The 13,105-nt window shown below is 44.2% G+C and overlaps 1 protein-coding gene across 2 annotated transcripts in view; it reads left to right on the plus strand.

Moving 5' to 3' along the window:
• Positions 1-13,105, plus strand: part of SV2C (synaptic vesicle glycoprotein 2C) — a 182,254-nt gene that overhangs the window by 65,289 nt on the left and 103,860 nt on the right. For both annotated transcript variants that reach the window (XM_065873532.1, XM_065873531.1), the window contains exon 2: positions 6,225-6,405. In XM_065873532.1, the coding sequence (XP_065729604.1) occupies positions 6,225-6,405 (181 nt within the window). The remainder of the gene's footprint in view (positions 1-6,224; positions 6,406-13,105) is intronic.

Consider the following 13,105-nt stretch of genomic DNA (forward strand, 5'->3'; position numbering starts at 1 on the left):
GATCCCGGGAACCCGGCAGTGGCGGCCTGCACAGGCTCCGCGGAAGAGGGGCGCGGAGAGTGACCTGTGCTCGCACACAGCCCCCCTGGTGGCGGCAGCAGCAGCCCCAGCGTCTCCCGCCCGTCTCTGGGCTCCGCAGTTTCAGCCGCGGCTCGCGCCCGTCTCTGGGGCTCGCGCTTCCCGCCGCGGCTCGCGCCCGTCTCGGGGGCTCGCGCTTCCCGCCGCGGCTCGCGCCCGTCTCGGGGGCTCGCGCCCTCAGCCGAGGCTCGCGCCCGTCTCTGGGGTTTGCGCTTTTTAGCCGCGGCTCGCGCCCTTCTCTGGAGTTCCTTTAAGCAGCGCTCTTAAACCCCTCTCCTCGCGCGCCAGGAAACAAAGAAGGAAGAAAAAGTCTCTTGCCTCTTCGGCCGGTGCAGGCTTTTCCCCGAACTCCCTCCCGGCTAGTCGTGGCGCACCAACCCCTCCAGGCTATGCTCAAGCCGCCAACCCCAGTCCTCTCCCCGCGCTCCGTCCAGAACCGAAACCCGAGCCTCAGCTCGCAGCCCCGCCCGCCCCGGCGGGTAAGCAGACAAGCCTCTCGGGTTGGTGAGTGCCGGTCGGCACCGATCGTCTGTGCAGGAATCCCCCCGCTTTGCCCTCCGCACCCGTCGCTGTGCTCCACTCCGCGGTCCCGAAGCTCCCCCCTCCGCCTCCCGCAGTCTCCGCCCGCGGAGGGGCTTCCTAGTGTGTGGAAACTTTTCCTCCTTCACAGCTCCCTCCCACTGGTGCAGGTGCCGTCCTTATTCTTTTGTCTCTGTTTTTTCTTTTTTCTTTTGCCCTACCCAGGTACGTGGGGAGTTTCTTGCCTTTTGGGAGCTCTGAGGTCTTCTGCCAGCCTTCAGTAGGTGTTCGGTAGGAGTTGTTCCACGTGTATATGTATTTCTGGTGTATCCGTGAGGAGGAAGGCGATCTCCACGTCTTACTCTTCCGCCATCTTCCCGCCCCCCTCGCGGAATTGTTTTTTATTGAAAATCAATCTGTAAATAAATGGGATGAATTATAGGATAATGCATTAGCCACGGATAACTGAAGTGCTTAAAACAATTTTTTAAAAAACTATTGGCTAAAATTATTATGAGAAAAAACACTCTTCTATTTCTTAAAATTGTTCTGTTTAGTTTAAATGTGGTTTAAAATTCTACGGGGAAATGATGTGTGCCCCCTTAGGGATTGTCAGAAAGAATCAAAAGCAGCTTAGCAAGGAGACAGAAATGGAAATGTGATATTTGTCAGGGGAAATAAGGGTACGATTAAATAAAATGGAATCAGCTCCCATGTTAGAAAATCCCTTAATGGGGAAGTGATGCTCGAGGCCTCTTTCTGTCTTCTGAGAAACCTGGACCGAGAGGCTGGCTGGCCAAGGGTGTCCTGAGCCCCAGCTGTGGTAGGAGGAGAGTGAGTTTCAGGTCACATTTATTTCTCAGGCCAGGCTCAACTTCCTGACAGCCCAGCTGAATCAAAGTCTTCATTAGATTCATGAAAGAATCTAAGAATCACAGCCTGGCCTCTGTCTGCACTGGAGGTCTGCCTCTAGCTGGTGTAAGGAAAGCAGGTCCTAGGAGAAGCACAGAGTTTCTGCTTGCCCTTAGGAGATCTCCAACTCATGTAGGGAGATCTTGCTTGTTCTGTGTCTTTGGAATTAAATATTCTGTAGCCTGCATGTCCCCCCCAACAAATACAAACTTTAAGTAAAAAAAAAAAGGGGTGGGTGGGTAGGTAGAGCACTCTAGCCTAAAATGTGCTTTCAAATTCAAACTATCTGCACACAGATCCCGTGGGAACCTTGTTCAAATGCAGATTCTGAGTCTGTAGGTGGAGTGGAGCCTTAGAGTCTGCATTTCTAGCAAGTTCTCCCCAGAATGCAAGTGCTGCTGGTTCAGGGGTCACACTCTGAGAAACAAGGATCTAGAAGAGCTGATTTCAAGTACTGGCTTCTCTCAACCTCAATTTTCCCACCTGTAAAATAAGGGACTTTGGACTAAAATCCTTTTAAATTTTGACCATCAGCAGATCATGAGGAACAGAGAACAGAGAAAGCTGGTCCATGGTAAGAGCTTATCCCTGCTCTCAGTTGTCAAGGACTCCCTATCACAACATCGTGAAGACAAAATGGAAACATGAAAACAAACGAGGCAGGGATTCAGAGTGTTTCCACTTTTATTCACATCATGACTTTGCCAACATTCAAAGATTTGGTTTTAATCAGATTACCTGATGAAGAAATGAATTTTCTAATTCAGCTGTTTGTCTCAAATAAACTATTGGGTAGGCTTAGTTCTGTCCATAGCATGCCCAATGGAAGAGTCGAATTACCAATAGTAATCCCATGTAGGCACAAAAGGTTATTATGTTTGGATCTGAAAGGTATTTTTAGCCAGAGTTGAAGTGAGATACAGCTTGATACTATTTTTTTTCTAAACCTGTCAGTTGTGGAGGAATTTAACACTACCTTGACATGTTTCTTACCCTTCAGAATTCTCTCAGATGTTCCCATCTCAGCAAAGCCTCTTCAGAGGCCACAGTCAGAATTAGTAGCCAACTCCCAGCCCTCTGCTCCCAGTTACACCTCTGTTGGGGCACACGCTTCACAGCTGGGCTCATTCTCTTATGGGCCTGTGTCTCTCTCCCTGAATTATGAGCTCCTTAAGCCATCTTGATGGAGCAGAAAGGGAGTTCAGGGACTTGGAGCCCAGGTTCCTGAGGGCACTGTTCTGTCCTGATCGTGTGTCCCCAGGAGGCCATGGAAGGTTCTGCCCCGCTCTGTATTGGCCCTGTGCAGTGGGGCTGTGGGACGTGTTGTGTGAGATAATGGGTTTGAAACTGTTTTGCTTCTCTCCTGGCTTAGAGTAGGCATCAGACGAAGGTTTGCTAACTTTTCCCTTCCCTGAGGTCAGGGATCATGACTTATAAATCCCTGTATTTCTAGCACTTCAGGGAAAGTCATGCATAGCGGGTGCTCAATAAATTCTTCAGAATTGAATTTAATAGACTTTCTTCTTAGGGAGATTGGGTGTATTTATTTTAGGCATGGAAATAATAGCGATGGGAGAAATAACTGTTTGGTTTTCCCCTATTCGCTGATGGTGAATGCTTTTCTGAAACATATGAAATGTATTTTGAAGAAGTAATTAAAATGTGACGGAGATTTATTTCTGGTTTGCTTAGTTTAGAAATCCTAAACACAAGAAGGGAAAAGATAAACACTGCATAGGAAAAGAGAAACTGTATTTAACAGGCAATTCCTGTAAGGTATCCATTTTTATATATGTATAAGCTTTCTGGAAGAATTAGAAAAAATTTTGACAATAGTTACCTTTGAGAAGAGGATCAAGGTGGGGGAGAAGACTTTTATTTTCATTTTATACATTTCTACGTGGCTTGAATTATTGGCTATGTAGGCATATTTGGGATATATATATATATGTGTATATATATATATATATATATATATACACACACACACACACACACACACACACACACACACACACACACACCCCTATGGGGGAATTGAATGATGGGCCATTTTTATTTTACTCTTTTATATATTAAAACTCTTCATAAGTATTATCTTTAAATTTTATTTTCAAGTGGCTTAAGTACAAGGTGCTAATAATAAATGAGGGTTTTCTGCCCCTTGTCAAGCCACTAAGCCATCTCCAACACAGGAGTCAAGGGCAAGCTCAGCTCTCTCAGCATTTACTACCTCTGAGGTTTAAGAAGCTCCCGGGGTGGGGCTGTGTCCTCACGCTACTGCTGGGTAAGGGAAAGGTGGCATCCAGTTATGAGCCCTTAAAGTGCTGGAATCATCACTTCATAAAGCTCTGACCTGGCTTAGCAATGACACGGCTGCAGGTGACTGCCCGGAAGAAGGCGATGACAGGATATGGAGACCTGCCCAGCAGGAACATCATCCCTCCTGCACCAGAAAAGCAAGGGAGTTACAGTACCTCCTTTGGAACATAGCGCAGGAGCCTCTTCTTTCTAGCAAGCGGTTGGATTTTCATTTTTGCTCTGGCACCACCCAGCTGTTTGCAGCATCAACTCTCTAACCTCTCCGACCAAGAGTCGGGAACGTGTCCATCTGGAATATCTGAGAATGAGTAGCACATCCCTGCCACGTGCTCAGGGAGGACAAAGCAGCATTTCCCCCTAGTTCCCGTCTATCATTTTCTGCCACCCCAGACTTAACTCTTAATTCTATGAGGGTGGTGCCCGGGGAGAAGGCACCTCAGAGACATTTGAGGCACTGCTTTCAATTTTAGATGTTACTGCCACATAGGAGCCTGCACAAACTGGGATGTTTTCGCAGGAGGGCAGCCAGGATGGCTAAAGGAGTGATAAGCACATTGTACAAAGAGCTGCTGTCGGACTGGGATGTAGTTGCCACTCACTTTTCTGTGGTCAGATCATTAACTGCCGTGTACCTCAGCTTCCCTACCAACGAACCGTGCTCCCGGAGTATTAACCTCAAGGGGTGGTCGTGATGTTAATTCATGCAAACGTTTAGAACTGGCAAGCGTTCCGCAAGTGCTAGGGACCATTTTTTTTTCCCGGGGCTGGAGCTACAAGAAAGATTCCCAAGTCTTTTGACGACAGGAGCCACAGGCCACTCCTGAGGGATGGAGCTCACTTTCGGATTTGTCGGCATTTTTAAAGACAGACATTATCCTAAAGCAGCTTAGCTACTGATTATTCCTCTGAGAGGCGTGAGTGGCAAACTCAAGCCTCTTAGGCTATAAATAAGAGCGATGCTGCATATGCATTTCCTTGGGTGAATCTGTCTGCTTTGGGGATTCCTTTGCCTTGTGCTGATACATTCTTTAAATTGTCTTCCGGACATGCATCGGGCCTCATGATGTGAGTAATCTCTTTATTGAGAAGGATGGTCTGTGTGTGGTCGTCAGTCCCTTAGTACAGAGCAAAATACGCCACGCCCAGCCAGGCAAAGGATGACCACCCACCTCTTGGCAGTACCCCCGTCTAAATAAAAAACAGCTTCTGTTTCGTCTTATTGTGGAATTGCTCCAACATTCGCCGTTCACTGTAGCTGTCTATACTGGGCTATCTGCAGAGCAGCATCTGCAGACGTTGCCACATGTTCTCCTTCCGGGTCTCGTATTAATTCATTAACTCTGTTAAGCAAACGATTTCTGGTGAATGTTTAAGTGGAATATTTCCCTGACTAATCGAAAGCGATCCTTAAAGCACTGTTTTTTAGCTTGTGATTCAGGTGCTGCTGAGTATCTCGAACATGCCTTTGAGAAGGGACTAGTCAAATGGTGCTTTGGTGAAGCAAAGGAAAAAGTGGAAATGGATAAAATATGGCAGCTTTTTTATTTATTTATTTTTTTTTGCGGTACGCGGGCCTCTCACTGTCGTGGCCTCTCCCGCTGCGGAGCACAGGCTCCGGACGCGCAGGCTCAGCGGCCGTGGCTCACGGGCCCAGCCGCTCCGCGGCATGTGGGTTCTTCCCGGACCGGGGCACGAACCCGCGTCCCCTGCATCGGCAGGCGGACTCTCAACCACTGCGCCACCAGGGAAGCCCTATGGCAGCTTTTTTAAAGCCAAACTTTCATTTATTAGTTATACCATTTCCCCTAGACATCGCACACCCTTTTAGAAACCTCCCGGAAGTAACATTTGCCATACCTAATATTATCTCATCCTGCAGAAGATTCTGGACAGAGCTTATGAGGGCTTGCTTTTTTTTAGAAGAAGCAAGTGAATTAGAAAATTCACCTGTATACTCAGTGATGCCAAGAGGGACACTGAGGGGGATCCGCTTTGACCCGGGAGCCCTTGACTCAGTCTCCAATCTTGGCCTTGTTGCGGCGCTAAGCTGGGCATTCGGACCGAAGGTGACGCAGCCATGAGTCAAACTGCAGGACTGTGTGTGCGGAGACTCCTCCTTACGCTTGCCCACTGGGTACCCATCCCCACAAGGCTGGTGAGAATGTGACTGTTTCGTCTTTTGCCCCTGCCACTGGCCGTGGCAGCCAAAGGTAGCCCACAGAGCTTGCTTTCCAACTTGAAAGCTGATCCGTGTGTCCTGAAGGGTCTGTTATTAAAGGAATTTTTTTCCCACGTAAAATTCTGGAATGTATCTTGTCCTGTGTTCACTTGCTGTTACATGTGTCGCTTACTCCCAGTCTCTGATGTGTTTCTTTGTTTTCTGTGTGTTGCAGGTAGCATAGTGTACCTCGGGATGATGGTGGGGGCATTCTTCTGGGGAGGACTGGCAGACAAAGTGGGAAGGAAGCAGTCTCTTCTGATTTGCATGTCTATCAACGGATTCTTTGCCTTCCTTTCTTCATTTGTCCAAGGTTATGGCTTCTTTCTCTTCTGTCGCTTACTTTCTGGATTCGGGTAAGGTTTTTCTTCTTCATATTTTACAGTAATGTGTTTATTCTACATAAAAACATAATGTGCATGCTTTCTAGAGGTCCTCATTACCAAGAAATTATCCCTTAATGCATCTCCTTTCCCCTCTTTGTGTCAGCCTTAGGAGCCCATAATGCTGGTTCTTAGAAATATAATTATCAACCTTTAAATCCAGAAGAGAAGGGAACACACATCTTTGTTCCCGTGGCTGATTCTTTTAGTGTTTTATGTCTAGGAAATGGGTATTGTTTTCAAAGGAATGCTGTTTCTATGGCAGTGAGCATTCATAAATGTATGTTTTTTTCTTCTGAAAATTTAATTTAAGCAAGAAATAACTCTGGTCCTATATGTTATGAACAAGTTAAAGTTTCAAACCATTCAAGTCTGCTCTTAAATCCAGCATGAGCGTGTCTCAAGTAAATGTTGTTTTATTGATCTATGTTAACAGCATATTTAACTAGGTAGGAAGCCTGCTTCTTGAGATGCAATAGGTTCTTTTCGTAAATTCCTGACTTTTGTTGAATTAACAGGAGTTGTCCTATTGCCAAGTGCAATGGTATAGTATAGTTAATTATGTAGTTATTTTTGTTAAAGAACTCGAAGCACTTATTACTAGACTAAGTGAATCCACAGCTTAGGAAAACGCGGTAGCTCAATTAGGAGATCCAAGAAACTCTGCTTTGATAAGAAAATAATAGTGAAAATATAAAATTTCTGATTCACGCCTGAGTACTTTGTTTTCATTAGAGACTTTCTTTCTGAGGGGTCTAGCATGAGATGAATCTGTAGGAATAATATAAAGTGAAATAAAAGTGCATGAAGAAAGGGCAGGAGGCAGTGCTGGGTTATGAATTTGAGAAGCAGATCAGTTATGGTGGTTGATGATGGCGGTACCCACACAGCAAAGCACAGTTTTGCCCAAAGAGAAGCTCAGAAACTGCAACCTATCTCTCCTAATTACATATAGTAGTACTTTAAATCAGAGCTAAGATTAGTAGGAATATAAGGCATCAAAGGGAAAGACTGTATAAGTGGGTTATTTCAAGGGTACAAGGGTGCAGACCAATGGGTCACTTTTTTACTTCATTCAAAACATGGTTACTTTTTTATATCATTTTCTGCTTCAAGATTTGTGCACATATTGAGATTGGAGGATTATCCATAGATTTTTCTGATGTTCTTTTTTTGTCTTCTTATAGCCTCTCCTGTGCTACATTCTACACACAGTGCGCACTTTGCAAACGCGTGACTAATTGCACAAATTTCAGGCGATTTCCTTAGAGTGAGGACACTCCAGTAAACCAAGAGAGTTGGAAAGTTTGGGAAAGAGTGATAATATTTTTTCCTTGGAGAAAAATGATCAGAATCAATAATTTGCTTTGTGTTGATGGGGAAAGAGGGCTTTTCCTTAACAGAGGGGACCTTTGACGCGCAGGGCTCTGTGTGAGACTGGCTACATACGTCATCCTTGGGGAGGTATTTGGATCATGGATTCAAGGAGCTGCCCCACATCTAATGCTGATTGAATTGAGATACCTGAGGAAGAACAGGTGTTATTTGGGGCTATTTGTTTTCAACCCTTCTCAGGGTCCATAGCATAAGACATTCTTGCTACCAGAAGAGCTTCCTTTCGCTTTCTTTTACTTACATACTACCACTAGCCTGTCAGGAGAAGACTAATAGCCTAAGTTCTGAACTTTCCAGTCCTTCCCATTCACAATCTTATCCAGGAAATGCCGATGATATCCACAGACTCAAAAGTCCCCAACTGTGGTCAAATTATTATGGCAATTTTAATTGCCAATCTGGATGATGACATGGTCAACCCAGTTGACTGCAGAGAAAAGGAATATTCTGGTGGCTGCAAAATACTCCAAACTAAGGGACAGTCCAGAAGCCAGTTCAAGGGCAGTACAGAGACAGAGACTGCTTGAGTATATTCATGACATCATCCTCTTCTCTGTGGCAGGCAAATCACTCTTCAGCCAGCAGCTCAGGGCTACAGACCCCTAAATAAGATGATTTACCTGGCAAAGCGCAGACTGTGTATTGCTGACTCAGCTAGGCTCTGTAAATTGTGCTACCAGAGGCTAATGCACTGTGTGCCTTTGCAAAGTTGGCACAGGCTTGGGAGTCCAGAAACCCAAGTCCACCCTATCCCTGCCCTTTACTGTGAGACCTTGGGAAGGTCCCTCCGGCTCTCCAACCTGCTTCATCTTTTGGAAAAGAGAGATAATCGTACTTCACATCCTACCTTGGAGTATGAGGATCAAGTGAGATAATGTGTTAAAGTACAGGGTAGGGAAGGAAATTCGGGATAATGTCTAGAAACATCCCCCCACCCCCACCCCGTTTGGCATTCCTGCTCTTTCTTTGTTCTTCCTCCCATTCATTCAGCTAAGCTGTCCTGTGCTCCTTGCCTCAGAGTGACAGCAGAGGGAGAGGGGAAAAGAGGCCTCTTTCTGACTTTGCAATTTCAAGTCTCGCCCAAGAAGGAAACAGAAAAGACTAATCATGGGCAAAGACTTGGGAGAAAACAGGCGACTAAAATGGAGCATCCCTGCTTTCCAGAATAGATGGAGATTCCCTAGGCTGGGGGTGGGACTGAGGGGAGCGATGTGAGCTCACTCACCAAAACACCCAGAACCTTGTGGGATCCAGCAGCTGAGGAGGCCTGAGAAATGCAGTTGTTAAGGGAAATGAAGAAAGTGATCTCTCTTCCTTGGCTGAGTTTCTGGGTCTTGTTACCTACTTGTAACATGTGGAGTGCTACCCCGATGACAGAGGGGTTTTCTCAACAGCTAGCGTTCATCTGGACAACGTGTCTGTGAATCTCAGGGAAGTCAGGAAGGTTCAGTGATGGAACCAGGAATGACACAGCCAGGACTTCAGTTGCGATGAAGTCCTTTGAACTAGCCACTCTGTAAACAAGTAACTGTGCATTCTGAATCCAAAGTTAAAACGCCTTTGTGTTGATTTTCTGCAAATGCCACAGGCTTCCCCTTGCTCTATGTTATTTTGTTGCTGTGTTATATTCCTGTTCTGCATATAAAGGAGCCTGGAAGGAGCTCTTGTTTTAGCCTGAGGTCTACCTGGGTTTGTGATAGATGTGCTTTCGTCTTAATTCACCACACTAAGTCATGAGTATATTTTCTTAGAGACATAAATATGTCCAGCTGCCATATTCTGTGTGACTTTAAATATTTATTCAGCACAAAGAATGATTTTCCTGCCGGGGACAGCAGTGTTTTGTGGGAACGAGGAGTAGGGCATCACCAATTATTTATCTGTCTCTCACTTTCCTAAGTGAATCTCACACCAGGGAACAGACATTTCCCTCTCCTCTTTTGTTACAGAAAATTAGAAAGATGGGAAATGGAGTTGACACCATTGATTCATTTTCATTTGCCCAGAATTAAATTATTTGCTTCCAGTCACTGTTAGTTATGGGAATGATAATGCTTCAGATGCCAGGCAATGTCAGAGTTAGGAGCGTCTCACTGAAGGCCTGGCACTGCTAAGCATAAAGGTCAGGAGAAAAATACACCAGCAACAGAAATTAAAATGAAATGTCAGTGTCTGTGTATGGTAGGAGAATGAACAGTCATTTCTCCGTCTGCAAATGGAACCTCATAAATGCATAGTTCATAGCTGCTTGCAATATCCATCCATTAACCAATACCCATCCATTATTATAAAATTATAATAACCAGAATACCTTGACTTTGTAGAGATGATCACCACTAACTGGAATTCTTCAAAGTGTTTTATATGTAGAAGCTCATTTATTTCCACAACATTTTTTTAATAATTAGGTCTGCAAAAATATGCTGCCTTTTTAAAATTAGAATGACTTTCACATGTTCAGTAAACCCCCAGGTCTTCTGGGTTTTAGTCTAATTCTAAACTGTAAGGTTTTACTTCCTCATCATATGGGAAAAATGCAGACCCATTTAAAAATTTTCAACTTTTAAAATGTGTTTTATCAAACACCTGTATAGTACTTGCCCTATGAGATGCTGTGTTACACACTTTGTAAATATTGACTCATTTAAACCTCATGGTGACCCTATGAGGAAGATACTATTTATTCCATCCATTTTATAGATGAGGACGTTGAGGCACAGAGAGGTTAAGTAACTGTCCAAGGTCACACAGTAAGTGGTATAGTCATATCATACCCAGGCAGTTTAGCTCCACGCTCATAACCACCAGGCTGTGCTGTCTCAGATTCAATGAGAAATGACAGTGATTTCCTAACACACAAGTCTGATACTTGATAGACACTAAATAAACATTTTGAGCAGATCAGTTCAAGAAGGTTTCTGACCCAAAGAATCGGAATGGAAAGACCTTTTTCAATATGGAAGATGAGGCAACAAACTAAATTATCTTTAATCCAAAAATAATCACAAACCCAAATTGTAAACAGTGGGTCACAGTAGGCCTGTGTTGGCAAACAGGCCATACGTAGCCACCGAGCACTTGAAATGTGACCAAATTTAGATGTGCTGTAAGTACAAAATACATAGCACTGGATTTCAGAGACTTAATACATACAAAAGAATGAACTGGGAGATTGGGATTGACATATATATACTATTGATACTATGTATAAAATAGATAGCTAATGAGAACCTACTGTATAGCACAGGGAACTCTACTCAATGCTCTGTGGTGACCTAAATGGGAAGGAAATCCAAAACGGAGGGGATATATGTGTACGTACTGCTGATTCACTTTGCTGTACAGTAGAAACTAACACAATATTGTAAAGCAACTATACTCCAATAAAAAATTTTTTTAAAAATACATAAAGAATGTAAAATATCTCATTAATAATTTTTATATTGATTATATGTTAAAATGATAATAGTTGGATACATTGGGTTAAATGAATATATATTAAAAGTAACTAGACCTGATTTTTTGCTTTAATTTCTTTTCTAGAAAATTAAAAATTTTATATGTGCCTCACATGGTATTTCTATTGAAAGGCACTGTCTTGGGCAATGCCTTTTACGAGAATTTCCAACAACGGTTGACCTTTTGGACACACTTTATTTCCCATTATACCCTTTGGCAAAAGAACTGTTGATCCCAAGAGAGAAAGAAGTAACAGAGGAAAAGATCTCCCAGACTCATAATTTATAATTGTGAAAATTAGCCTCATGCACTTTTTAGAATTGACTCTGGGAGCTCCTTGAGGGTGGGGATGTGTGTTCTTCATGCCTGTACCTCCAGCAACAGGTGATGTGCTTGGCCCAGAATTTGGGATAGGGGGATGATGGATGGATGGGTAAATGACGGGTGGGAGGGTGAGAGGAGGAATGAATGACTAGATATATACCGCAAGTGGCTGGAAAAGTCTGCATGTTTTTTGACGTCATTTCTCACAGATCATTATGATTGTCACCATCTTTATTCATGACACCATTTAGGTGCTATGGGAACGCATGCTTCCAGCTCTCTCAGTAGGGAGGTTAATTTTTTTTCAAGACAGCATTAGGATACTGATCTCTGAATACACCTTCTCTCCCAGTGGCACCAGGTCTGTTGCTGTGGATATGCAGACCTGTATACGTTTGGGAAGCTTAGGTCACCACCCTGATTGCAAACAAGGGCTAGGGGAGTTGAAATTATGTTTTTTTAGAAACACAACTTTTACATGTTTACATATCAATATTCTTAAAATAGGTTTAAACTGTGGCTTTGGAGATGGGAGGAATAAAGCTACCCTAACCACCCATCCTTTAGCACCCATCCTTTATGACTAGGCATAGGGGATTCCCATTCCTTATTTGATGATTGGTTCCATTACCAGGAAATGTTCTCCTGTTTCTATCTTCTTTTTTTTTTTTTTGGCTGTGTTGGGTCTTCATTGCTGCAGGCAGGCTTTCTCTAGTTGCCGCAAGTGGGAGCTACTCTTCATTGCGATGCGCGGGCTTTTCATTGCGATGGCTTCTCTTTGTTGTGGAGCACAGGCCCTAGAACGCGGGCTTCAGTAGTTGTGGCTCACAAGCTCTAGAGCCCAGGCTCAGTAGTCGTGGCACACGGGCTTAGTTGCTCCGCAGCATGTGGGATCTTCCCTGGCCAGGGCTCGAACCCGTGTCCCCTGCACTGGCAGGTGGATTCTTAACCAGTACACCACCAGGGAAGTGCCTCCTGCTTCTCTCTTGATTACTCATAATAAACATATGCCTTCTTGTCAATACGGCAGTCTCATTTTGTGTGCTGACCCAGCCCATTCAGAGATGTTAGATCTATGTTCTTTTATCTAAGCCTCTGTACAACCTCCTCTGTGATAGTCTATTTACTTCCGTGAAAAGGAAGTCACTGAAAAGTTCATCTTTGAGGCTGTTTTTACTTCTGGTCCAATTGAAAACATAATGGGGACTTCCCTGGTGGCCCAGTGGTTAAGCCTCCACGCTTCCACTGCAGGGGGCACGGGTTTGATCCCTGGTCGTGGACCTAAGATCCTGCATGCTGCACGGCACAGCCAAAAAACAAGAAAAAAAGAAGACATCATGAATTGGTTCTGAATTGCTGTCCAACTTGCCTGGCAGTTCAGGGTCTTCCTTCCTTTTTTGTTGATTCTGAGTAAGGATTAAAAGGATATTTTTCATGCAACTTATTTGTCATTGTGATTCCCGGCATAGACTACACCATTCACTAGTCTTTTTAT

This window comes from Phocoena phocoena, chromosome 3, assembly GCF_963924675.1.
Source record: "Phocoena phocoena chromosome 3, mPhoPho1.1, whole genome shotgun sequence".
Classification (NCBI taxonomy): domain Eukaryota; kingdom Metazoa; phylum Chordata; class Mammalia; order Artiodactyla; family Phocoenidae; genus Phocoena; species Phocoena phocoena.